This window comes from Anas platyrhynchos, chromosome 4, assembly GCF_047663525.1.
Source record: "Anas platyrhynchos isolate ZD024472 breed Pekin duck chromosome 4, IASCAAS_PekinDuck_T2T, whole genome shotgun sequence".
Taxonomy (NCBI): domain Eukaryota; kingdom Metazoa; phylum Chordata; class Aves; order Anseriformes; family Anatidae; genus Anas; species Anas platyrhynchos.
In genome coordinates, this window is record NC_092590.1 from 13,191,465 (window position 1) to 13,217,063 (window position 25,599).

Here is a 25,599-nt window from a genome sequence, read left to right on the forward strand (position 1 = left end):
CATGTGGTTCTCAAGAATACCTTTCAAGAAAATCTAACAGAGTCTGGAGTATGGCATCTCTTTTCTTCACACTGTTTGAGAAAATTGAACACTCTTCAACATTCAGGTTCAACACTTACCAACAGCCACTGCCAGAGCTAACTAATGGGTCACTACTGAACATGCCAGGAGCAAAAGGGTGCAGTCAAAATCCCAAAGAAGGGCACTGAGCAGCTTTGTGGCCAGTGCTATTATAGAGGATCCTGAAGAAATAACAGTATGGGATGTACCATCTACTTACTGTTTCATATTACTCTGTTTTCTTGTATTTATCAGGACAAATTTTCTGGCAACTTACACCAGATAATCTGGTCTAAGAAAAGGTTACCAACATCCCACAGCTGGGTAATCTGACATGAACAAACTTTAGTACTTGTGTAATTATTTTTTTTGTAATCAATACTTAGAGTAGTTTTGATTTTCTTTTTCTTTTTTTTTTTTTTCTTTTTTTCTTCCATAGAGTAGTCTATGTTTTTTCTCTGCAGAATTTGGGTTTATCAACAGCTTCAGTAGTGCTGGCTGCCTAGTCACTTGTAAGTAGAGATAAAATGAGTGAACCCTCCAAGGAAGCACAGGGCTCTTATTAAAAGATGAGTGGAATGCAAAGGAAACCAGTAGATAGCATGTTTTTACAAAATTAAAATCATACTTTTTGCATCTACTCTTACAATCAGCAGAAGCAGTGTTATTTTCATTTATGGAAATTTTGAGATGAATCACAATCATTAATTTATTTTCCATTTGAAAATAGAATATCCTGGACAAAAACAAATCGTTTGAAATCATTTATAAATGAGCTAAATAATACAAGTCCCAGCTAGGGAAATATGATGTTGGGAGTTGAAAAATTAGTATTGCTTAATACAGAAATCAGCTCTTGATAGCAACAGTCCACATCTTAAGCTCTGTGGAGACCAAGTCAGCTACTCTCTGCTAAGTACTTCCAAACTAGCATAAATTATCTTAATAACAGTGTTTAAAAATACCATTGCTGATTATGAAGCATCCACAAAAACATGCTCAATCTTGAGGTTCCCATTCTTACGGCAGTTGTTTCTAGTGATGTAACTAAGCAATTTTTATTAATGTACTGCTCATCTATTTGCAGATAATTATCCAGTTTGGTTCACCAAATTTTAAAGAATTTAAATTTTTGCAAATTTGCTGATGAACACATGGCAAAAAATACTAGAACCAGACCAAAAATACAACATGCATTTTGAAAAAAAGTGAAAATGTGGGAGATCCTTCTCAGCTAAATATCGTAAGCAATTTATAAGCTAGAATAGGGGTGGGTGATTTTTTTTTTCTTTAGAACAAAGTAATGGCATAATTTCATCATTACCACAGGGAAAGCGTTTAAAATGGAAGAACTAATAGCTATTAGTTCTCCTCAATTCAGTCTAACAGATGGACAAAATAATTTAGATATTAATTGATTATGAGTCAATTGTGCTTCAGGGTTAGAAACATTCAACACTGAATTTTCTTGTAACTTGGAAATTAGTTATATTTCAAGGCAGCCTAGGTAGGCTAATGCACTGGCTGTGTCTCCATTTACTGGTGAAAAGGAAGGAGGCAGAGCAGCTCTGCCACTCAGGCTACATGACTTTGGAGGAAGAATTGGATTAGAAATAGTTTTGTCAAATCTTATCACCCCTTTAAGTTAATCCTCTCTAGCTGTCATTTTTCTTCAAAAAGGCGCTCAACCTGTGGCCGTCAACTACATATTAGTTTTGCAGATGTTCAGAGAGGGCTTTTTATAACACCTACATGAATCAGCCACATTCAGCTCCATGGAAAATAACATACTTTAATATACTGACTGTCTCTATCAATGTGCATATAATAGCTTTGTTACATTGTTTCATTAATGTGTTTTATAGCTTTTTTTTTTTTTTTTTTTTTTCAATATAATTCTGGCTGGCTGGTTGAAGCAATTTGCTCTCCATGGCAAGACATTTGTCTCAGGAGGAACACAACAGAGGTGTTTATAGTGAAGCTATAAAAGCAGGGAGGAAGGATAAGCAGTAACCAAGACTATCAGATCCAATTAAAATCTCTGCTATAATAAAAGCAGAATATAATCAACCGTGATAGCAATTTAAGAAAACAGGAGAAATAACAGCCAACCCAAACAGAAAAAAAAAAAAAGTTATTAGTTACTAGATCTTTAAAAATCATGGGAACTCATCCTCTCAATTATTTATTTTAGTCAAGAGAACAGCACACCCAGCAACAAACAAGGTCCCAAAGAAGAGAATGGCAATGAGCAAGTCATTAAATGCCATCTACATTAACAGAAAGAAATTTATAGGAACACATAACCAAACAGTTGTCTGCACAACAGCAAACAAGTTGCTCATAAAGTACATCTTACATCTTCTACTCAGTATTTAAATGAAAGAGTTTTTTTTTTCTTTTTTCTTTTTTTTTTTTTTTTGTCAGATGAAATCACTAGCAGTTTAACTATAGGTTTTCTCAACGTTTGCAATAAATTACTTATGACACTGTAATCAAACTAGACTCGTGAATTGTAATGTACCAAGCCTCATGAATCTGGACTGAAACTTACAGTTTGAGATAGAAGGAGAATTAAGGATAGATGAAGAGATTTAGATCATAAGTTGGTTCTAAAATTTCAAGTAGAAAGGTTCAAATCGAGAGTACTGCTCAAAGTTTACATCCAGCAGGGAATTTTTCTTGTTTTACAATACTGAGGGATGAGGCATTTTATTGTGTAACTACTAAAACGACAATAGTGTAAATATTTGTACCCATAACAAGACACAGAACAATTACAGTCATGCACATTGTTAAGTATACATGTATATAATGAATGTACTTTTTGAATTATTAACAAAATAAGTTCTGCTTTTAGAAATAAAAATCATAAACACTAAAAAATGAAAAGAAAATCCAGGAAGAAGATAAATGCAGAAATAAGCAGGATTGTTGGACACGGTGACCCCAGAGGCCCCTTCCAACCTCAACTGTGCTGTGATGCATCATAAAATAAACAAATGCTCCAGTTCATTTGTGTTGTGGTTTTTTTGGTTTGTTTGTTTGTTTTGACAGACCCTTCATTGAGGCTCTCTTTGTACCATCAGAAGCACAGAAAGCTTACAGAGCATAGATAACTATGGTATATTGGCGCCATTAGACTTATAACATCAGGCAGGCTTTTGTCTCACTTTTCACATCACATAAACATGGGAGGCATAGCTGGTTGCAAGATAAGCAAGCCTGTATTCTGGTTCTCCCTAGCTGCTCTGATTATCAATTCTAATTAAGAAACAGGACCAACATGCAGCCAACCCAAACATACCAGCTGTGCTCTACACTACTGATCCACTACCTTACTTCTCGGGAACAGCAAAGGTAAAACCCTAGTTCTAAAATCCTTATCAGTGCAAAGGACCTGTAGATGGCTGCCTGCTCCATGTTATTCTTTAAGGCAGATCTAGACACTCTGTGTTGGAAGAGATTTCCCTTGATGTTTTCTCTTCATTTTAGGTAGTAAAATAAACCATATTAAGTACAGCAAGAGCTGCATGCTGCCCTCAAGTATCCTATCACTACACTGTGAACCTTAATTTCACTCTCCTCCTGATGCTTTACTGAAAATACAGAAACAGAATGGATTGCTTCAGGTTATGGTCATGGTGACGATGCATGTGATACAAATCCCTTTGAAGCTAACTTATTTCAGCTCTAAAAATCCTTCCTCTCTCATTTGCCTATGACTAAAATGTCTCATCTTTGAACTTGTGCCTATGGCAAGCAGGTGCATAGAAAAGCTATACCAACATCACTCCATTCATCAAGAGTTGGAAAATGACGGATGCTTTCACATCTCGTCATTCATCAGCTGAACAGCCTATAGTAAAGGCTACAGAAGCAGAAAAAGTTGGGAAATTGGACTGAAGAGTAAATCGAAGATTTGCTCATATTTTAACTGAAAGGTAAAAATCTGGAAACCTCAAGGACCCCTGCTTCCCTTCTTGCAGGTTAAAAAAAAAAAGTCACAAAAGAATCTTCTGCTACATTTAAAGGATGAAAGTTGCGACATGTTCAGCATACTGAACAGTAAAGGGATTTGGAAGATCGTGAGAACTAAAAAAATCCTTTAAGACTCTAGCTCAGTTTGCAGCTATATACTGTGTGTTTAATACTATAGAAAGAACAAAACAACAACAAAAAGGAACATATTTAATTAGATTGTGAGTAACAGCAAATTACAGTGGGGCATGCTGAATGGGATTTTTTCTTTTTTTTTTCACCACAAGCTCTGCGACATAGAGAATGGACTCTCAAATAAGCAAGTGCTCTTCAGAACAGTGCTGGTCTAAAAAACTCAAACACACTTTGAAAAAAAAAACTGTTGAGAAAGAAACCCTTAAATAGTAGAGCATTCAGCTTACTTACAAGAAAAATATAGCAGAAAACATAGTCACTGACATTGTAAGATTTGGTTTTAGCCTCTGAAGATCATCTCTTCTAGCAAAACTGAAGTCCTGTCAGAAGATTGGGGGCTCAGATTTACAAGATTTTACAGAGGCATCCATGGCAAACAGGAGCTAACAGCTGATCTACAAGTTCAGCTGTGCCACAAATAGAAGCAGGGTACCACCTAGCACATGCAATTAAAGAATGCCCTAGATGATATGGTCTTCTCCAGAGCTGGTTATATATACTTGATATTTATCTGGAGTCTTCCATGTTTTCTGATGTATGTAAATCCATTCATGACTGAACAAACAACATTACTATTTGCTCCCACAGAAACCCACCAAAATTTGGCAACAGATTTCAGTGGAAGTAGCATCCAGATCCACCACTCTGATCCTTACCTTCTATTTTCAACTGAATTCCTTTCATCTCTTAACTATATATCACATTTTTCTCTATTTTTCTTTATTAATAAATAGAACAAAACACAGCCAAACACTGAAGTAACATGTAAAACTTGATGCGAACAGCATCACAGAAAATGATTAAAAAAAAAAAAAAAGAGAGAGAGGTCCACGGACCTTGGACACACAAAGGCTGAATAAACCTTGTGGATAAGAAGTTGAATAGACTGTCTTAATTCACAGTACATGATTTGCTTAAAGAAATAAGCCTGCTTAGATAGCTATGTAACACTAAAGCAAATCCCCATCTCTGATCTAGGAGATCTGATTTGCAGCACGATCAGATCTGAAGCTGAAATCTGGTAAAACCATGTCACTACATAAAAAAAGCTTTATTTTTTGAAACACTTAAGGTTAAATTTCCTATTATTTCCAACAGATGACAATAAAAAGCAGGACGGCTGCCACAAGGAACAATGTAATTTCACAGAATAAGTGTTACTACTTGTGCTATACACAGTAACCATTAGAAAAAATAACACAGAGAAGGTTCAGTAACAACTCATTTTAAAATTATATTTGCTCTATAAAGACTCATTTTTGTCTTTCACTTGCATACTACTTCACTTGCACGACAAGAAGTTTGGAAATGTTCTCACCTGTTTCTCAAAGAGGTCACTGCCCTTCTCACACATGGTCCTCGTTTTGCAAAGCAGGCTCAACATGAGGGTGGTTTCCCTCTCCCCTTTCCTAATGGTTTTGAAATGCCTTCCCACCAAGGCTGGCATGGGGACAGAATTTTTCTTGTCCCAGAGTCCCTGTTCTTTTGCTAAATCATCAGGTGATTTTTCCATCTTTTTGTCTAACACTTGACCCTGGACTTTTGCGCTTTTGCTGAGCTTGCATCCCATTCATTTTCCTCTTCCCCCATATAGCTTTTCACATCCTGGAAGTTCATCACAGTTCAGAAGAACACATGCTAAATAAATAAATAAATAAACAAAAAGCAAACAAGCAGCATACTGTTCACATCAGTCACCAGCACTACTGTAGCATAACAATTCCTGTATTAAAGGGTTGGTTGTCAGGTGCTTTCCAGTAATAATAAGTTTGGATAGGAGTATTTTGCTTCATGTATGGGACCTAGATGATTATTTGTGGGTTCAGAAATACCTTACCCTACTGAAAACTGAACAAGTCACTCCCAGATCCCTGGCATAGGATTTTTTCATATTCTTCCATAAACTCTTCTGGGGAGTAGTCCCAATCACTGCTAGCTCCATGCATCCCCAGTCTGTAGCCCAACAGATATCCCTGTTTAAGCAGGATTTCTCTCCATCCTCTGGGCTCAAAGCAATGAACGACATTAGAGAATTTGGCTGGTCTCTCCCTCTCTCTTTATATTAATCCTACAGCCAAAAAGGTGAGAGAAACCTCTCCACTTTCCAAGTGTCCCTGCCTTTTCATGCCCCACAGAGGACAAATTAATATGCAATTTTTTTATTATTATTATTATTTTTTATCTCCATGGTCAGAACAGTCTGTTTACATCCTAGTCTCCATTTTCTTGTGTATACTAGCAGAGATCTCATCTCTGCAAGCTCCAGAGATAAAAAAGCTGGAGCGAAAGAAGGGATCAGCTAAAACCCAACACAAAAGGCAACGCTTCTTAAATCAAACAAGCAAAATACCAACAAAACAAAATAGAAAGCTCAAACCCAGCACGCTCTTATTTAAAAATAAATATTTCAGTGAGTCAGAGCAAAGATAAATTCTACCACAAGGAATCTCTGATTTGCAGACTGCCTATTTACACAAGCTTCTGTCTATTTACCCTGGAAAAGTTGTTACTTGCATAGTAATCAAGCCCACGCTTACTACAGCTGTTGCAGAGTGAATGAACCCTCTTCTCAGCTAAACAATGAGGGGGTTCAGCCAAATTCAGTCGTCCAAGAAGAAGGGACTGAGAAGCAGAGACTATATGATGCCTAGGGAGAGAGGCTGACATCTGACTAGGCAACTTAAATGCATCTCCTGGGCAGAGAAGCTATAATATATTTTTAAACAAAACGAAACAAAATGCTTGTCTACATGTGCATTTGTTTCTTATTAACTCCGTATGTTTTGTGTTCTAATTCCATTACGTTAAGCTGAATTACAAGGTTAGACTGATCAGGCACAAGGCACAGTCTTTGGAATAAGCATGTCCACACTTGGGTTGTGTAGGAAGGCATGTCTTAACCCAGTGGCCATCCATATGCTTTGTCACTTCTTTGTCCAGAAGGTACAGCTTCTTCTTCAACTGCAAATTAACAGATTTTGACTATCCTTTGGCAAAGCTATCCCAGCTAATTTCTTCTTGCACAGGCACTGATCTGGGGATGCAGCTGTTGGGAAGGGCAGTTTGATCCCCCACACCAAGAGACACAAAATATAGGCAGTAATGCCCTTCCATTTCTGTAACACTGAGAGGCTTTCACCAAAATACTTGCTGGCAAAACCTGTAATGTAGCATCTGATACAAGACTCTCTGTTTGAACCTTACTCACAAAAAGATGACAATGACCTTTCCTGACAGTCATGCCAGGAAAGGAGAAATCACAGTCTTACTTTATTTTAGAAGCCAATGCCAAAGTGAGAACTCTAAAAGAAATCGCTTACATTCTTGGCAATATTGGACATTGTTTTAGTTATACAGTTTTTATTTATTTTTTAATATTTTAAAAGCTCAGTGCCTGCAACCTCAAAATATGACAATAACTTTCTTACTATGCTTCTGTTTGTAAAAATAAATGATGCTAAAGCAAATGTATTTTCTTTAGAAGAGTGTTTTCCTTTACGAACAACGCAGGAGTTTTGTCTCATTGAGTTGTTGTAGTTAGAGACCTGAATCCTTCTGCTTTCAGGTTGAAGTATGAAATATCTAACAATGCTACTTGTTGAAAAATAAGACATCTGTGACTTGGTTGATAAAAACAGTGCAGAACAATCTATAACGTTCACACAAATTGTTTACATCTTATAAGTCACAGCAAACATTTGGATAGTGCAGCAAACACTCATTATTCAAAATTAGCAAGCTTGAGTGTGTAACGAGGACAGCAGAATGCCTAGCCAAAAAAAAAAAAAAAAAAAGAATCAAACCTATCCCCTACCTATCCCCTAAAAACTTTTCTAAGTAATATTCCTAAAAGTCTCTTAATTGAGACTACATACACACAGTTTTTTGAGCCTGAATTTCTGAAGACCTACATAACACAAAAGTTGAAAAATAATAAAAAAGAATAATAATAATAAAAAGAAGTTACAAATATATCCTAAGGAAATTATTGTAGAGAGAAAGTATATTTCAGTGGAACAAAAAAAAAAAAAAAAAAAAGGTACTTTCAACCACAGATTGAATGTCAACACACATTAAAAAGTAAAATGAAATAAAATTAACAGGAGAAATATTGGTGTTGTTTGAAGAGAACTACGCCACACATTTAAAAGATAAATTATGCAAGTCATAGCCAAATGCTCTGCACAAGTCTTCCATCTCTAAACCATGATGAGATTTTTGAAAACTGTGCATGCTGCCTGCAATTTTTGTTTAAATATGTAAGCAGAACATTAGTTTATCTTCTAACATTCCTCAGTCAGATCCAATCCTTCATGCATTCCACTACCTGACTACTACTCAGTTGTAAATAACAGATTATTATCCAGCTGTAAAGTTGGCTTTTTTTTTTTTTTTTTTTTAAAGCAATGGATGCAAAGAGCAAGGAAATAGCAGTGCAATATCCATGAGCTTGAAAAAAGGAGTTGAAGGGCTAATTTTTCTGTGTATTTCCTAACTGCTTTTGTTCATGCAGAATATAGTTATATTGCTTTGTAGGCACATTTACGGGCATAAAAAAATACCCATAAATGATTATCTAAAAGAGAGGTTATTTAAATATTTAAAAATAAATAAATACGAACAAACTGAACCTTTTGACAGATGGTTGCTGACTTTATAAACCGAGTAAGAAGTTACCACTGCTGAACACATACCTCTGTTATGAATGACTTGGCTGTGGAGGGGTTCATCACAAGAATAGCCCGTCGCAGAGTGTCCCGGTAGCGGTTCAGTTCTTCTATTCGCATAGTGGAAAAGAGCCCTGTGATCATTTTATTGATGTTGTTTTCTACTTTCTGCAATGCTACATCCATTCCCTGCTGAGATACTTTGTCCAAAAACTCTTGTATTCCACGGATATCTAGGAAAATCAAAAGCCAAGCAAGATGTTAATTGGTAAGTGGAATAAAAGACACAGAAGGCCATTCAGCTTCTCTCACAAAAAAAATGTTTTGTTCAGTATCAGGTAGACCCCTCTGGGCTTTAACTTAAAATTTATTGGAGCTCTTCCCTGAGCTATGCTTGTGGCATTTTTTATAGTACTAAAACACAAGAAACAATGGCTACACACCAGCTCCAGTCCAAAAGAACAACTAAAAATCAAACCAATACATATTTCTAGCAACTTTCCTAATTTGCTCAGTCAACCATCATGTTAGTTTCATAAAGGAATTTCATGCTAAAATCCATAAGTAGCGGTGAAGTGGACTGCAACTTATAGTGCTTCCTCTGACTAAGGGTCGTGAGAGACACTTAAAAGTGGGAGAAGGGGAAAAAGTAGATTCTTTTTGTTGCTGGACTCAAAATTATGTTACCCACAGAAACACTATGTAGCTTCAACTAAGTGAAGCTCATTAAAAAGTCTTAATGTCATTCTAAATTGCACAGTTGTTTATTTCCTTGAAAAACAAAACAAAAGCCAGACAGTTGCAATGGTACCGCCTGCTCTACTCTGATGCTGCCACCACTGGCTGAATTTAAGTCTTCCATAGCTTACTGCTCTAGTGGAGCCTTCTGGCTCATGCCAAGTAAATCCTTCTTCAAAAGTGAGTCAGACAGGGAGATCTGGGCCACAAAATGCTAAGTATTTTCACCACCACCACCACCTTACAATATCTTTAGTGTTCCCTGGACAGAAATGGCTGGGTGCTCTCACATTGAGATATTACCCTCAGGCTGGCTGAAGCCTTTTCCATTACTGAATTTCATAGCTAAGAGTGAAAAGGGGTAGTTTTTGTTTTCCCCCCTCTTTTGAATGGCTTCATTGAAGTAAAAACTAGAATCTTCCAATTTAAAATCTCTCAATGACTTCCCAAGTCAGAGCAGGATCTCCTGGGCCTCAGGGAAATCCTGAGGAGTCCTCCCTTTCTGACCCACATTCAGCACTGCAGTTTCTAAATCTTTTTTATGTAACCAAGCCACCAGCTCCCTGATGTGCAGTCACTCAGACCCGCTCTCCCTGAGGACACAACAGAACATCCTTCCCTCCCTGGGCACCAGCCTCCTGCAGACCAACCTGATCCCATTTAGAGGAACAAGATGCAGCCTGAGACAACATAACAGATATTGTTGGGCACAGGCATTAGGGGCATGGTATTCGATCCATCCCTGGAGGACTGCAGTCTCTGCTCTGCCTCCCTCCTACAATCATGGTGCTCTAACAGCGCCTTGTCTGGATCACTCGCTTTCCAGGGAAGTCACACCTGAGGCCATGGACTGATCACACCTCTTTCTTCAGGAAACATTTAGTATCTGAGAAGGCTTCCAACTAGATTTTCTCAAGTGCTTGCTTGCTCTGAGGTCTTTCCTCCTTCTCCTATCTTCTTCTCCCACTCCCTTGTTGATTTAATCATCCTGTGGAATGGGAAACCTAAAAAGCATTCATGCTACAATGAACTCTCACATGATATGGGAGGGCTGCAAAAGCTTGGAAAATCAGAGCAGACTAGAGGGATGCCTGAACATGGCAGACTGTGAGCCCCAGAAGAGATGTTACACAAACAGCCACAAGCTCAGGCAGGAAAGGGCTCTCAGATGACCCTTAGGGCGGCCTATTTTGCAGGAGCTAAAAGTGATACCGTGCTGGCACATTGTGATAACAGCTCAGGGCAACCCCATGACAAACCACAGAGAATAGCAGAGCACATTGCTGTTGTTTTATTTTATCAGGACTGCAGTTACTACATTCTCATAGGAGTACACTGACAGGCAATGGCCTTTAGAGGGACTGAAGTCCATTTTAAGACTACAAGAAATAATGAAAATCAGCCCTTTTGAGAAAAATATTGTGAGAAAACCTTTTAAATACATTCCCCAAAAGCTGCCTAGACCCCAGGAGCCTCCCCTAGCCTTTGAGGCAGCAGCACTCCCAGAGCTCAGCTGCTCTGTGGCAGTCCTGTGGATTCACAAAAGGTCTGGGCTGCAGGGGAGGATGATGTGTTTCCCCCCTCCTTGCCCCCAGCAAAGCATCCACAACACGGCAGAAAAACCTGTGTGAGACACCCCTGCAGAGATTAAGGAGGTATCACATATGGATTTAGCATGGAAAATGTGACTGGGAAAGTACAAGAGCAGAGCAGCTGCAGAGCAGCTAAGGCCTGGCCGGTGACTATGGCAGATGAACCCTACGTGGTCAGAGGAGACTAACAGCAATATTGCGACACCCAGACATGATGAGCCTGAGGGGAAAAGCTGAAAATACCCGAGCTAGAAGTCTCTGTGCTGACTGCTGGAAGAACTCTACTAAAACTAAAGGCAAGCTTTCCTTTTTTCCAACCTTAGTCAATGCTCTTTCTGTTTACCTATGTGTTTATAGACTGGGGGGGAGGCAACACACTCTGAAGTTTAAAGGTGCTACCAAACACAGGTGATGGTGCCCTTTGATTTCAGGCATGGGCAAAATAAGGTAACTGAGAGGTTCTGGGTTTCAGAGAAATCCAGTGGCACAGTCAAAAAGATCTGAGGCATAGAAACACATTCCCATCTTGATCCACTTATTTTTGGAAAAAGTAGCATAGGGAAAACAAAGTTCAGTTTCCACGGTAAAGAAAATGCTCTGCAAAGATGTTCCAGCTAAAGAGCATTACAAGCAGCCACCCTTCTCAGGCAACAGATTCCCAAAGCCACTTCCAAATATGAAGACCTGGCCATCTAACAGCTTAGAGCCAAGCAGCCCACAAAAGTAATTCAACAGCCTTAATCTCAGAAGTCAGTCTGCCACCACCAGAAAGTTGGCTCTTTTGCCTAGAGCTCTAAAATACTGCAAACTGGACAGAAATTTAGGCTAGAAACAGCATTCAGCACAGCAACACCAGCCTTCAAAGACTGCCGAAACACCAGCATTACTAAAGTATTACACTTAAGAATAGTTTAAAAACAAATAAAATACATGCTTACCCTAAAAATAAAGTTCTATAAGAGAATCAGATACCAATTACAGCTTCTGTTTAATATCTAAATCAGGAAAATTAAAATCAGTCTAATCAGAGATGTTAGATTATTATTTTTTTTTTGGCACTGTAAACACCAATTTAAGAAACAACAAGATTATTTGAACGGCTACAAATATGCTTTGATTTATGCAAATGATAAAATAACTTCTTTCTACTTCAACTCCTTCATTCTGAAGTTCCTGTGGCTTCAGGACTCTGTGAATTATTTAACAACCAGACAAATGGAGTAAGAACTGGATTAAAAACTGTCGGAGTCCAAATTAATGAAGTATACTGAGCATATGGAGATTGGACCTAGATATACCATCAAAACACTCAGGGAGGAAATGAATTTTGTAGGAAAACTTTTATTAAAATTTAAATTCTATAGCATAAATCTATATATTCTTCTTCGATACCAGAACATGGAATGTAGATACCAAAGTTTTATCTGCCCTTTCAGAACAAGAACATTGAACTTGACCATAGTTTATAAACATGCTGGAATTATCGACTGATATTCTGTATAATCTGCATTGTCCCAGAAACCAGATTATGGGGTCAAATTGTTTTGTTTGCCATGAGTATCTGCAAATATAAACACTAAAGAAACTGTAGTGAATGTTCATTGAGTGAAGGGACAAAAGTGGCAAAGGCCCAGTAGTATTCTGAAGTTCTGCATTTATCAGGTGGTCATGTCAACAGTGTTGTACCAGTGCTTGTAGGAAAATAGTAGTGTCCTAATGGAAAGGACACCAAATCATGTTGTATAAAACTTCTTGACTAGTTCTGCCATTGGCGTTGGTAAAACACAATGCCAAGGACAGGAAACAAATACAGACTCTGCTGTACTTCAGCCTACCCAGTAGAAAAATGGAGATACTGGTGATGCTCACCTGCTGCTGTGAAACAGCAGAGAGCACAAAAACACCCTGCTATTTAAATGCTTTTTAAATCACGATGGTACTTCCAATATTTCATCAGCAAGTCACTAGCAATGATCATATTCAAAGTGCATGCCAAAGAACAGATGCTGCCACTGAATGGGCAGCATTATCTTTCCTGCGTGGATTGTCTGAAAGTGGCACATTTCCACACTGCACTGTGGAATCATCTTTCTAATAGATAAACTCCTTCTGCAGAAAAATCTGGCAAGCAACCTGTGGCACAGATGGCTCCACTGTGGAGACACAGAACTGTTCATGTCTGGGACACAGGTGTTTCTCGCCCTGAATTTGCTAGCCAACCTGTTGCCCAGCCAGGAGACACATTTCTATTTTCTATGTAAATCAGATGAATCACAGCCATTTCCAGAAATGCAGAAAAGCTGCCCATTATCACCAGTATTAATTATTCTCCTTACTGATTAAAGTCAACATTACCGTAGAGAAACAGATTGATGCTAAAGCCAAAGCTACCTCCTCCTCCTCCCATCTCAGTGTCATTGTTAGTTAAATTACCTTCTCTGTTTTTTACTGTATAGCCATCACTTCAACTCTACACATGCATGCACAAGAACGTGGTACCATTCTGCAATCAGATATTCAGCATCAGCTATAAGAGTTAAACCTGGCTGGAAATTGACAAGAAACATTACCAAATATTCTCCTTTCAAACAAACTTGTGGCTGATGTCAGACATTGTGAAGTTTGCTTGGAAAAGTTCAACAAACAAGGAAGCAAAATTTATTTGTGTGGGTGAGTGCAAGACCCATGGCCTCCTACTCTCTGAAGGTGTGACTGATACATTCAAATGCCACTTGACGAGTCAAGCTGAGATGTGAATCCAGGTGTCAGCTTTACCGCAGGCTGGTCATTACTATCAGTTAATGAGGAGGTGAACTATGAAAGTTCACAGCAAACGATATGCAAGCACCTAAACCCATACAGTCTGTTCACTGAACATCTTTTGGGTACTTGAGAGAGACCTTAAGATACAGGTAAGCATCTTAAATACTATTGCAGAGCATTCTAAGAGCAGAGTTAAGCGTCCTTCGAACTATGGGTCCAATACCTAAATCTTGACTGCCCAACCTGACAGAAACACTTGGACCTCACCTAGCACAAACAGTAGCACCATTTAATGGAAAGCCTGGCAACTTTATGGTAGGAAATATGCACAAGCAGGCAGATAGGGAGAGTAAAGTAGCCAGTATTTTCAGTAGATCATGAGATTTAAAGTCCAGAGCTTTCCTTGACACCAGATTTACAAGGGCTGTGTCTTAGCTCTCTTTGTACTGAGGTCACTAGACTGTATATGTGACACACCTGAAACAAGATGATTCCTGACTTCCACTGTTTGATCTTAGTATCAAGTAATAAAACATACTCTTTCAACAAGTTTCTTCACTGCTGGATTGCATAAGTTACCTCTTCCATTTCTGTTTCTATACCAATTTCAGTGGGAGCAAGTCCCTTGTTCTGTCTTGAGGACAATCTAATGATTAGGACACCCTAGTTCAAGATAGGCTGAGGCATCTCATACAGAAAAAGCAGCTTTTGTATGTATAAGTAAAGCTTTTATATTCCATACAAAATGAACAGCAAACACTAAATGAATACCTCATATGCCAACTATGTATTACTCCTATTAAAAATGAGAACTCTTTAGGTTAGAAATAGATACAAATTTTAAAAATAAATTTTCACATCATGCTATAGCCAAAAGAGAAAGATAGCCCTAGTCACAAACAGCAAAAAAATTAATCCATCCACTTTTACCATTGTATACCACTTAAATTACAAGGCACTTGCTGTTGCTGAGCACTTCGGTTATCTCAAACTTGGTTTACAATCATTAGCTCATCCTCCCTCTGATACCATTTTAGATCTGAGAACATTTTCCTTGCAGTACCCAGATGATAAATTCCATCTGATTCAGCTGTGGCAGTAAAGGTGAATGCACCTGTCATAAATATTCACTGGCTGATTTACACAAAAGACCACTTTATTTGTACAGTTGATGAGAAAAGCCATTGTATAACAAATGGCACTGTTCAAATTCTTATCAAGAAAGCTTTGTAAGTTGAGAGCAGTGATTCTTCCTTACACAATGATGGCTAACATGACAGCAACTATTAATTATGGAAATGCACTGCACACAAGGGAGATGTGCGGCTCTGGCTGGACTCTGACTGTAGCACCACTCTTAAAGCCTTGAACAAAGCATTCACACTGCTGTATTTGTGTTTATGTTTATTAACATGCTTGAGGTCTAGGCTAAGAAAAACAACAATTTAACATGATGATTCAATAATAATTCAATAAATTCAATAATAGACCTTTATCCTACTTTAACAGCAGTGGAATTCCCTCTCATTAGTCAGGTTATATGTAACTCAGTGAACCTCCAAAGTAAAAGAAACAAAAATAAACAAACAAAAACCAAACACCTAATGTGGTAGTTTTACTCAGATGGGCAGCCAAGCTCCACTACAACTGCTCAGTCACTCCCCCTCCTCAAAGGGAAAGGGGGAGAAAATACGATGCAAAGGACTCAAGGGCATTATCTAATGTGGGGCAGCTTCTGGATCCTTCTCACAGAAGCTACCCCTATGGCCCCCTGCTACCAAAACCTTGCCACGTAACCCCCTCACAACACCTACATAGCACTCTCACTGATTCTTATCTGTAATTGGGAACTGAGCACTAGTTCCAACTCATTATAAATACATTTAAGCTCAAATGCCTCATTGCAGGTGGAATACCATTTATACTATTACAATTTTGGGAATATAACAAGTATAGATTATATTTCTCAGGGAAAACTGAAAATGTATAAATGGTAAGAGTGACTTTCTTCCTCCCTTACTTGCAACTTTCTGCAATTTCACACATGCAAAAAAAAAAAAAAAGAAAAAAAAAAGGCATAAAATAAGTTTCAAATTTCTTAATATAATCCAGTTGAGGAAAAAGAAGAAAAATAAACACTGTTTTGGCTTTTCTAAATATATTTCCATATCAAACCATAAGAAGAGCATGTAACACTAATTTTATAGTTTGATATGAGCTATTGTGGCACTACTGAAATGTATAGGAAATCTGTATTTTAAAGGATCCTCTGACTACGCCATTCACATTAGTTTCTTTTTGTTTCATGGCATACTTCAATTATTAAAGATTATACTTCAAATAAGAAAAATCAATACAGACAATCTCAAGAAGCCAAACCAATATTGCAGGAGAGATGCTAACTTTTGTAGTTTTCAAATCCTGCAAGACTTAAGTTTCCAACTGTAGTGATGACTGACAGAAGATTTTTCATTTGAGTTTCTCAGCTTTATAACTGGGAAGAAAGAAAATAAAAAAAAAAAATAAAAAAGGATAAAATAGATAAATAAAATTGAAGCTAGAACTAATCCTTAAGAGTATCAGCTGCTACCTTAGGTTTTTGAAAATAGAACGGGAGCCAGATTGTGATCAACCCTCACTCATGGAGGCTGACAAGCCAATAAATTCTACAGTCACATACTTTTGACTGTATAACCTGCTTTCTACCTCTTCGATCAAATTCTGTTTGACTACAGTTTGCATTAGTGATTTCCAAAAGGCCTTTTTGTAGTTTTCTTTGAGTAAAACATCTTGCAGAGAAATAAATTTTTCCCATCTGTTGCCTCCAAAGATAACAGCTTAGAGCCTAGCGCTGTTTATCTTCAGCATTTACTCTTCTCTTAGAAATTATGCCAAACTTGAAAAATTGTGCTTATATCCTATACAGCTGTACGACACAGCTCTATGCCTAGATACACACCATTATTTAACAGAAATCTATACTTCAGTGTATGATATACTAGCTCTCCCTGTAGGTCCTCAGAACACCTTGTTGGTTTACAGAAGTGTGAGGTACCATACATCTCTGTCCAAGGAGGTGGCAAGGAACAGCGAAGTGACTGACTGTCCTTGCATCCTTTCCTGGTCATAGAATAAGCATGACAGTGTGTGTGATAATCTTACTCAAGACAAATTGTTCTCTGACTGAGCATCAATCTGCTCCTCAATAATTTTTTCAGCTGATTAAAGATTTACACCATGGGCACAGGAATACATTATGAATGGACTGGCAATGTGAGGAACACAAGCCACAATACAGATAAGAATAAGATTTACAAATACTGCAATGAATCATTTCTAGCCTTTTCCATTTTTTCTTGACCGGTTAAAACTGTGTCAGAGAAATTTTCTTTTCAATTTATGAAACCACCTGACTTTTATGACATCATTATGACTAACTCATGCCTCCTTTCTAATGGTGGTATAATTTCTTCAACGTGCAAAATACTCTGATCAAGGGGTTCCTCTTTTGAAAACTGCCCACTTACTTAGTTGCCGAAATATCCACTTTCAAGCTCAATTTGAATACTTTTCAAAGGATACTAAAATTATAAAGTTGAAAGACATTTAGCTAACAGCAGTGGAGAACAGTACAAGAATGAGGTACTCAGAAAGTCTTCCAAATCCAAATAGTATTACAATGTCACTTTTCTTTTTTTTTTTGAAGCTTACAGTCTGCACATGCCCAAATGAAATCTCACACATCTGCAAAACCTCTAGGTAACATATCATTTAGGGAGACATTACACAGATATTAGGAAAACATCTACAGTTTGATTTTGAGCTCAACACTGAAATTCTAGAAACAAAAACTTGATCTTCCTTCCTTATTAACACAACACAGAGCTTGACACAGAGTCAAGCCTTTCAGAGTCAGATTTATTCCATCTTAAAGGAAATCAACTTGATCAAATGATAATCCTTTCTTACCTTTCTACATATTCACTCATAGCTCCTTGAATGTGTTTGCCCTACTATTATCAGTATAAAAAACAAGAGCATGGCCATTGTTCCACAGCAGAAATATTACAGAGTAATTCAGTTAACTCAAAAGTTAAATAATTTAAGGGACAACTAAAATACACGTATATATTCAATTTCCAGTGGTATGTCAAACAGCAAAAGCAAATTATTACACGAGTTCTCACAAACAGCTGCCAACTTGCAATGTAATCGACACATTACAGTTACATGGATGAAAACCACATGTTCCTTTCCTCTTTATCTGGATGACATAATACATACTAATCCAAAAAAAAAAAAAAAGTTCAATAAGAAGCTTGAATTAATTATATGTTTATTGAGGCACAGTGAAGTAAATGAGTACAGGATCTTGGCAAAGAGCCAGATGAGTAATAAACAGTTTTAAGACTGTCTGGAGACAGACTTGAGAATATTATAGTCATCAGGCAGCTGAAAACAGCCTCAGGGTAATTATGAGCATTTGCAATCGATTAAGGAGAGTGTGATTCTTTTATGAATCTTTATTAAACTTGCATTAAAACTTTAAATGATTTGAAAATGTTATGGTTCCAAGCACATCTTTGTCTGTGGTCATCATTTATTTCTTTCTGGAAAATGTTTATGCAGGCAAGTGACAATGAAATTATTTGCTTTATAGGTTCTCAAAGGAGATGCTTAGAATCCAGAGCCCATACCTGCAGGTGGACTCCAGCTCAGAATACCATCCTTTTAACAACCTTCTCTTCACCCAGCTCAGCCTTCCCCGTTCTTTTTTCAGGATCTTTAAAGAACTGTACTCCCATGCTATCTCATTGCACACAATTTAATATATTAGGCTGGAATCAACCATCCTGCTTGGGCAGGGTTGGGGGGAATGCTCTTGTTTAAATTCACAGTTTCACAGAGCTCTTTACTAGCATCCTCAGTATTTACAGATCCCACTGTTCTCCTCATTGAGCTTGTTTTTTATTTTTGGACTTTCCCCCAACTCCTCTGTCAGACTGAGCTTGAGACATCTTTTTACTCATGTGAGCAAGCACCTCACTGCTGCCTTCATCCTTCCCCAGCACAAATAGTCTGAATCCCTCACATATGCTGAGAACTAAGAGGATAAATCCATATGGAAGTTTCTGTGAGAGCTTTCTCTAAGTCTTTTCTACTGCTAACCTCCCTCCTTTCCTTCCAGCAGTTTTAAATTATTTCTTCAACCTCCACTTGCTATGGGACTGCCTCTTTTAACCTCCCTCACACAGTAAATCTGCCTCGTAGCAGCCCTATTTTTTTTCTTTGCAGAAGTTAAAATTAAATTACCACCTAAGTGACTGGTAAATATCCAGTGCCAAATATATGCAGTTAATATGATGTAAATTAACAACAATGCTTGCATACTGAAGGTACGCTGGGTAGAAAAACATAAGGTTAGGCCAGAAATTTGGACAGATAATTGGGGTTTCAAAACTTTTTTTTTTTAATATAAAACACCAAGATTTTAAAATATTACTACCATTACAATAAAAGAGAATAGGAAATAAGGCAACATTAATTCCAAAGAAACAATCTTATTCCCCTAACCTTTCTAGATAAAGGGCAGAATCTTTCTATCTGCTTTGGCACCAACAAAACATTAAAAATAAATGTTTTCAAACAGCTAGACTTTCTCACTTTTATCTTAGAAATGCAGAGATACCTACACTGTAAATTGCACAAAATCCACAATTATGTTCTTGCAGCGACTGTCTTTTTTTTCTTTTTTTTTTCATAAAAAAGTTACTACTACAGGAAAGTATCTATGTATTCCTGGAATATACAGTGAGCTGTGAACTGCCTGAAGAGAAAGACATGAACTGAAAAAGCTTGCCCCTTGTTGATACACCACAGAGATTTAATACATTATTAAATAAGTAAACAATTCAACCATGTTCTGGTATTCTAGGTAAATTACTCTGCTCATATAGCCTGCTCACATTCAGATCTCAAACAATTATTTCATTTGTTTTCTTCTGTGATTTAATACCTTCAAGGTATAAGAGTCTTTTTCGGGTTAATATTTAGGAACTGGCCATAGCAGATGCATGCCTGTAGCGAGCCAGGATTTGCATTATTTGCTGTTACAAACTCAATTTGGACTTGAGACTATAAAGTAAAGATGTAATAACTTGGTTAAGCTTGATCAAAATATTTACAGATGTCAGTGGCTCTTCTCACAAATCTAAACTTAGTGATTTCCAGAGGTATAAGTTATACATTTACATTATCAGGTCTGAAAGTGCCTTTACTGAAAAGGCTGTTGATGGTCACAGGGACAAGTCCAGAGGCTTAGTGTCTCTGTCCATTCCCTACATTTGAAAGAGGGAGATGCAGAGCTACCTTCTGCAGGTGATCCTACCACTTGAAATGAGCAGTAAGTACTAAAAGAATAGAAGCTAATATGGATGCTTAAACGTATTATCCCTTCATTTGTTACTGACAAGACACTATATATATAAAGCCTTTATTAAAATCTTTTAGTGAACTTAACTATGTAAAGCAAAAAAATACTTATTTTTACTGTTATCAAGTGTGTGTGTGTGTGTTTAAATAGCCAACCTAACTACAATTTTACCTGAAAAAATACCTATCAGTTAAAAAATTAGATGTCAGTTATTCCAGAAATGCATTTCTGCATGCCTTCTTTAACATCCAGCTGCCTATGAGTTACTGAAATAATTGTTTCCTCCGAAGACTGACTTTCTCTCTTGGTAAAGGCACTTTAAGTGTACTTGAATCTTCTAGCATTTAGCTGGAAGAAGCGTTAAAATGTTAAAACTGAATATACTTGTCTACTGCTATTCAAAAAGAATCTGGCATTTTTACAAAAGGATAACATCCAGCAAATAACTCTCTGCCCTGCAGAAAGACACATTTCCAGCTATAAATAATACTCTAACTCCCTGATAGTGAAAAAGAATCTATGATAGACTGCAAGATAAAAATCAAAAGCAATTCAATTCATAGGATTAAGAATCTACAATATTTATATATTGACCCACAAATCAGCCACTTTTAAAGGTGCAAGGGATCTGGTTTATCACAGTTACTTACTTTGGACATGAGCATAATTTTACTCTAGGAAAATTTACTGTAAATATGAAACATTTTTTTCACATATTAAAAATATTACTGGAAATTATTTCAGCAATACAACTAATGTATTTAGTAATAAATTGTTAAATTGAATCACTGAGAAATGATTTCTTAATGGAACTCTTCTTGTTGCCAGAACCAAGCCAACAGCACGTTCGTATTTTCTAACTTACAAAAACGTAAGAACAATAGGAAAAATTAAAGGATTAACACATCAAAATCTATATTCCCATGACTTCTCAAGTGCTATTTACTGCTATGCAGGCATCATTTAATGTTACGCTTTCTGCCTTGAAAAGGAAAGATCACTATATGCAAAAAAAACAACTGGGGCAAGAAATAGGTCTGTTTGCACAAGTGTCAGTTCTGCAGAGGACTGAATGATGTATTTAGCTCTAAATAAATGAACAATATCTTCCTTATTATAAGATTTGAATTTAATCCTAATGCAAGTGTTGGTCTCCCACCTACTTTAATATTTAATACTAAATGTTACATTAAAATGTCTAATATAAACTGTTGCAAGCAGCTGAAGGGAGCAAAGCTTCCATCCTGCATTGAAGTCTAGGTCTGTGTGAGCTGAAAGATGAAAAATCAGACATCGCAGTAGATCCTCTCAGGCAAGTTTAGGAATGAGACTGGTGGCTTCTGCAAGGAATTGCAACCACACTTTGTTGTGCTGACATATTGACCACTGGGATGCTTCACCCCCTGGGCCTCTGTCCTGCATGCCTAGTCTTGATTTCTTTCTAAAACAGGCACAGAAGCCAATGTTTCCTTACCCAAGCTCTTTCAGGGTTCTTGGACCAACTCGCTTTTATAAAGCCTAAACTGATCCTGGGCTTGCTTATTTTTTTATATGTTTATGTTTAGTATTTCATATCTACAGACCCATCCCAACAACTTGCTTTCTTAAACATTGCAGTCACCAAATAATTAGGGTTGGATGGGATTTCAGAAGGTCATGTAGTCCAACCTCCTGCTCAAAGCGGAGTGAACACTGAATTCAGAAGTCTCTGCTCTATAATCCATTAACAAGTGATCCCAGCTACTCATTTTATGCCCTTGCTTTCCATCCCACCCATTGTGCAAGCCCCTCTTTGGGCAGTATAGAACTTGGGAAGAAAAACTGTGTCCTGCTAACATACTGGAAATGCTTTGAATATATCAGTAAAATAGCAGGAAAAGGGGATAAAGTGACACAATTTGTTAAGATTTATAATAAGCTCCTGGCAAGATTGCTCACGAGGGACTGCTATGAAAATACTGTCATCACAGGTATGAGGGAAAACTACTGCCATAGATCAAAAACTGGCTAGCAGAATTAAGAACAGGTGAAATACTATGTCAAGCCTAATGATTTCACCTGAAACAGAGTAGTGAGGAATTAGAGAGACATTACAGTATCAGAAAGAAGGAGACAGAGAACAAGTCTCATAGTAACGAGAATAACAAGAGGCCTTGAGTTAGAGATGGTAATCTGAAACTTCGGCTCTCTTGTTCCTTATTAAAAGGGGAGGAGGAGATATTCAATGAAATAGCAGTGTAAGAATGTATAAAGAGACTGAAGGTAGTGTAATGAATATAGAAACTGCTTGTTGCCTTAGGATGGCTTTTCAAATCAGGGAGTTAGCACAATTTAAAAAAAAAACAAAAACAAAAACAAACATTTCCCTTTGCACAGATAACAACCCTACATAGAGTTACACATTAAATTAAAACAAATTGTATTTAATATCTTTCTATTCACAGTATTGGATCCCAACTACAAAAAAAAAAAAAGTCCAAGAAAAACAAAAGCGAAAAAAAAACAACAGACCCCACAAATAATTGGAGAGGGACAGAAGACTGCCTAGTATATACTAAATATAGATTTTTTTTCGCACCTTTTCCTGATGTACATGACAGTAGTCCCTAATTAGAGTCAGTTTACCAATCTGTCTAGTCTGACACTGAGGCGATCGGCTCTGGGGCAGACACACTCTGCAATGGGGAGCAGGGGATCGTGGTGGGCAGGGGGTTCCCTGCATCACGGCAGCTGAGGGAGCCGCCAGGACCCGGCAGCCCTCACGAGGGTGTCTGACAAAGTGTGGGCAGAGCCAGGAGCACCCCCATCTGTCTTACAAAGGCAGCCCCTGGGGAGTGTGAGCGATCAGGAGATCAGCACAGCAGTGTGCAGGAAGGATGCTGAAGCTTGGCCAGCTTGACTAGGGGGCAATGGTATCCACCTGGCAGAAGGCCATGACCTCCAGGAGCTCAGCTCCCACCACAGCCAATGCAGCCTCTCAGAGCTCTGGGGGGAACATGCTGCTACTGAGGTGCCCAGCTGCTGGGTGTGCATCAATTATTTTTCAATGGTGTATCTCAATTATTTTTCAATGGTCACGGGAATACAGAGGGGTCCCAGTTAACTAGAAGTGGGCAAGTGTAGTCCCAATTTTCAAGAAGAGCAAAAAGGAAGATCCCAGCAATTACAGGCCTGTCAGTCTCACTTCAGTGCCTGGTAAAATCATGGAGATTATTTTAGGACGTATCGAAAAACACAGGATAATGCAGTCATTGGTCAGAGCCAACATGGGTTCATGAGGGTAAGGTCATGCCTAACAAGCTTAATTTCCTTCTACAGCAAAATCACCCAGCTAGCTACCTGACCAAAGGAAGGCAGTCAGTGTAATCTTTCTGGATTTCAGTAAAGCTTCTGATACTATCTCTCACACTATCCTTCTGGACAAAATGAGCAGAATACAGTTAGATAAAAGCATAATAAGATGGGTGACCAATTGGCTGACAGGTTTAGCCCAGAGGGTTCTTGTAAATGGGGTTACATCAGGCTGGTGACCTGTCACTACTGGGGTTCCCTAGTGCTCCATTTCAGGACCAGTCCTCTTCAATGTTTTCATAAACAATTTGAATGAAGGACTTGAAGGCTTTTTTGAGCCAGTTTGCAGATGATACCAAATTGGGGGAAGCTGTTGATGCTGTCAAGGGTGGTGAGGCCTTGCTCAGAGATCTGGACAAATTAGAGAGCTGGGCAATCACCAACAATATGAAGTTTATCAACAGCAAGTGCTGAATTCTGCACCTGGGAAGGGGCAACCCTGGCTATACATACATACTGGGCAACAAGATTCTGGGAGCAGCCCTGAAGAAAAGGATCTGGGGGTTCTGGTCAACAGCAAGCTGACCATGAGCCAGCAGCGTGCCTTGGTGGCCAGGAGGGCCACCCTAGGGTGCATCAAGAATGGCATTGCTAGTTGGTCAAGGGAAGGGACTGTCCCACTCTGCTCTGTGCTGGCATGGCTTCACCTTGAGAACTCTGTGCAGTTTGGGGCACCACAGTATAAGAAAGATATTAAGCTGTTGGAAAGCGTCCAAAGGAGGGCAACAAAGACAGTAAAGGGTCTAGAGGGGAAGATGTATGAGGAAGTCGATTGGATTGTTCAGCCTAGTGAAGAGGAGAGTGAGGGGTGGCTTCAAGGTGGCCTGCAGCTCCCTCATGAGGGTATGGAGGGGCAGGCGCTGAGCTCTGCTCTCAGGTGACCAGCAACAGGACCCGAGGGAACAGCTTGAAACTGCAACAGGGGAGGTTCAGACTGGATATCAAGAAAAGGTGCTTCACTGAGAGGGTGGTAAGACACTGTAACAAGCTCCCCAGGTAAGTGATCGCAGCACCAAGTCCGCTGGAGTTCAAGAAGCATTTGGACAGTGCTCTCAGATACATGGTCTGACTTTTGGGTGGTCCTCTGGGGACTCAGGAGTTGGACTTGATGATCCATGTGGATCCCTTCCAACTCAGATATTCTATGATTCTATCACCACAGCATTACTTGTAGCCTATTGAAGTCAGAAAAGCATAGAAGATGGTGGGAAAACTTACTATTCCTCTCATGTCACATCTGGGGAAGATGCATCACTAAATTAGCTACTGGTCTGAAACTTATTCCTTGCAGGCAGACATTTGCATTACAGAACACAAACCATAACAGGATTTGTACCCAGAAATCAAGGACAGAATAACATGGGTCTGAACTGCATTCTCAAATTAAAAAGAATGAAACTTAAGTAATTTAAAACTAGTGTTTATGAATACAGTTATTAAAAAAAAAATCATTAAAGTTTGATTTTTAAAACAAATACATGCAAAAATATATCTTTTATTTGGCATGACTATGGTCTTCTTCAAAGACACACTGGTACTTAGATGCATAAAACAAAAATACTCTCTTCTGCAAGCTTTTTGCGTTATGTGCATGTTCCTGATCTACGGATGGTCCTTTTAGGTGCTGCTTTGTTATAAATAGGAATTCTCCTATTCATCATTTTTTATATTTCTAATTTAAGAATTTATTATGTAGCCAAGGAACAAAATTCAATAACACCTGACCTGAACGAACCAGTTATTATGCACTGCAAATCGCTGAAGTGAGCTTTTTTCGACAACTTGAAGATTTAACTTTGAAAATAAAGTTTTGAAATGT

The 25,599-nt window shown here is 38.1% G+C and overlaps 1 protein-coding gene across 4 annotated transcripts in view; it reads right to left on the reverse strand.

Moving 5' to 3' along the window:
- GRID2 (glutamate ionotropic receptor delta type subunit 2) overlaps positions 1-25,599 on the reverse strand; it is a 781,090-nt gene that overhangs the window by 273,849 nt on the left and 481,642 nt on the right. For all 4 annotated transcript variants that reach the window (XR_011808873.1, XM_072037034.1, XM_072037035.1 and 1 more), the window contains one exon: positions 8,931-9,136. Coding sequence is in view for 3 of the 4 variants with exons in the window: in XM_072037034.1 (XP_071893135.1) it covers positions 8,931-9,136 (206 nt within the window). In the remaining variant the exon portion in view is untranslated. The remainder of the gene's footprint in view (positions 1-8,930; positions 9,137-25,599) is intronic.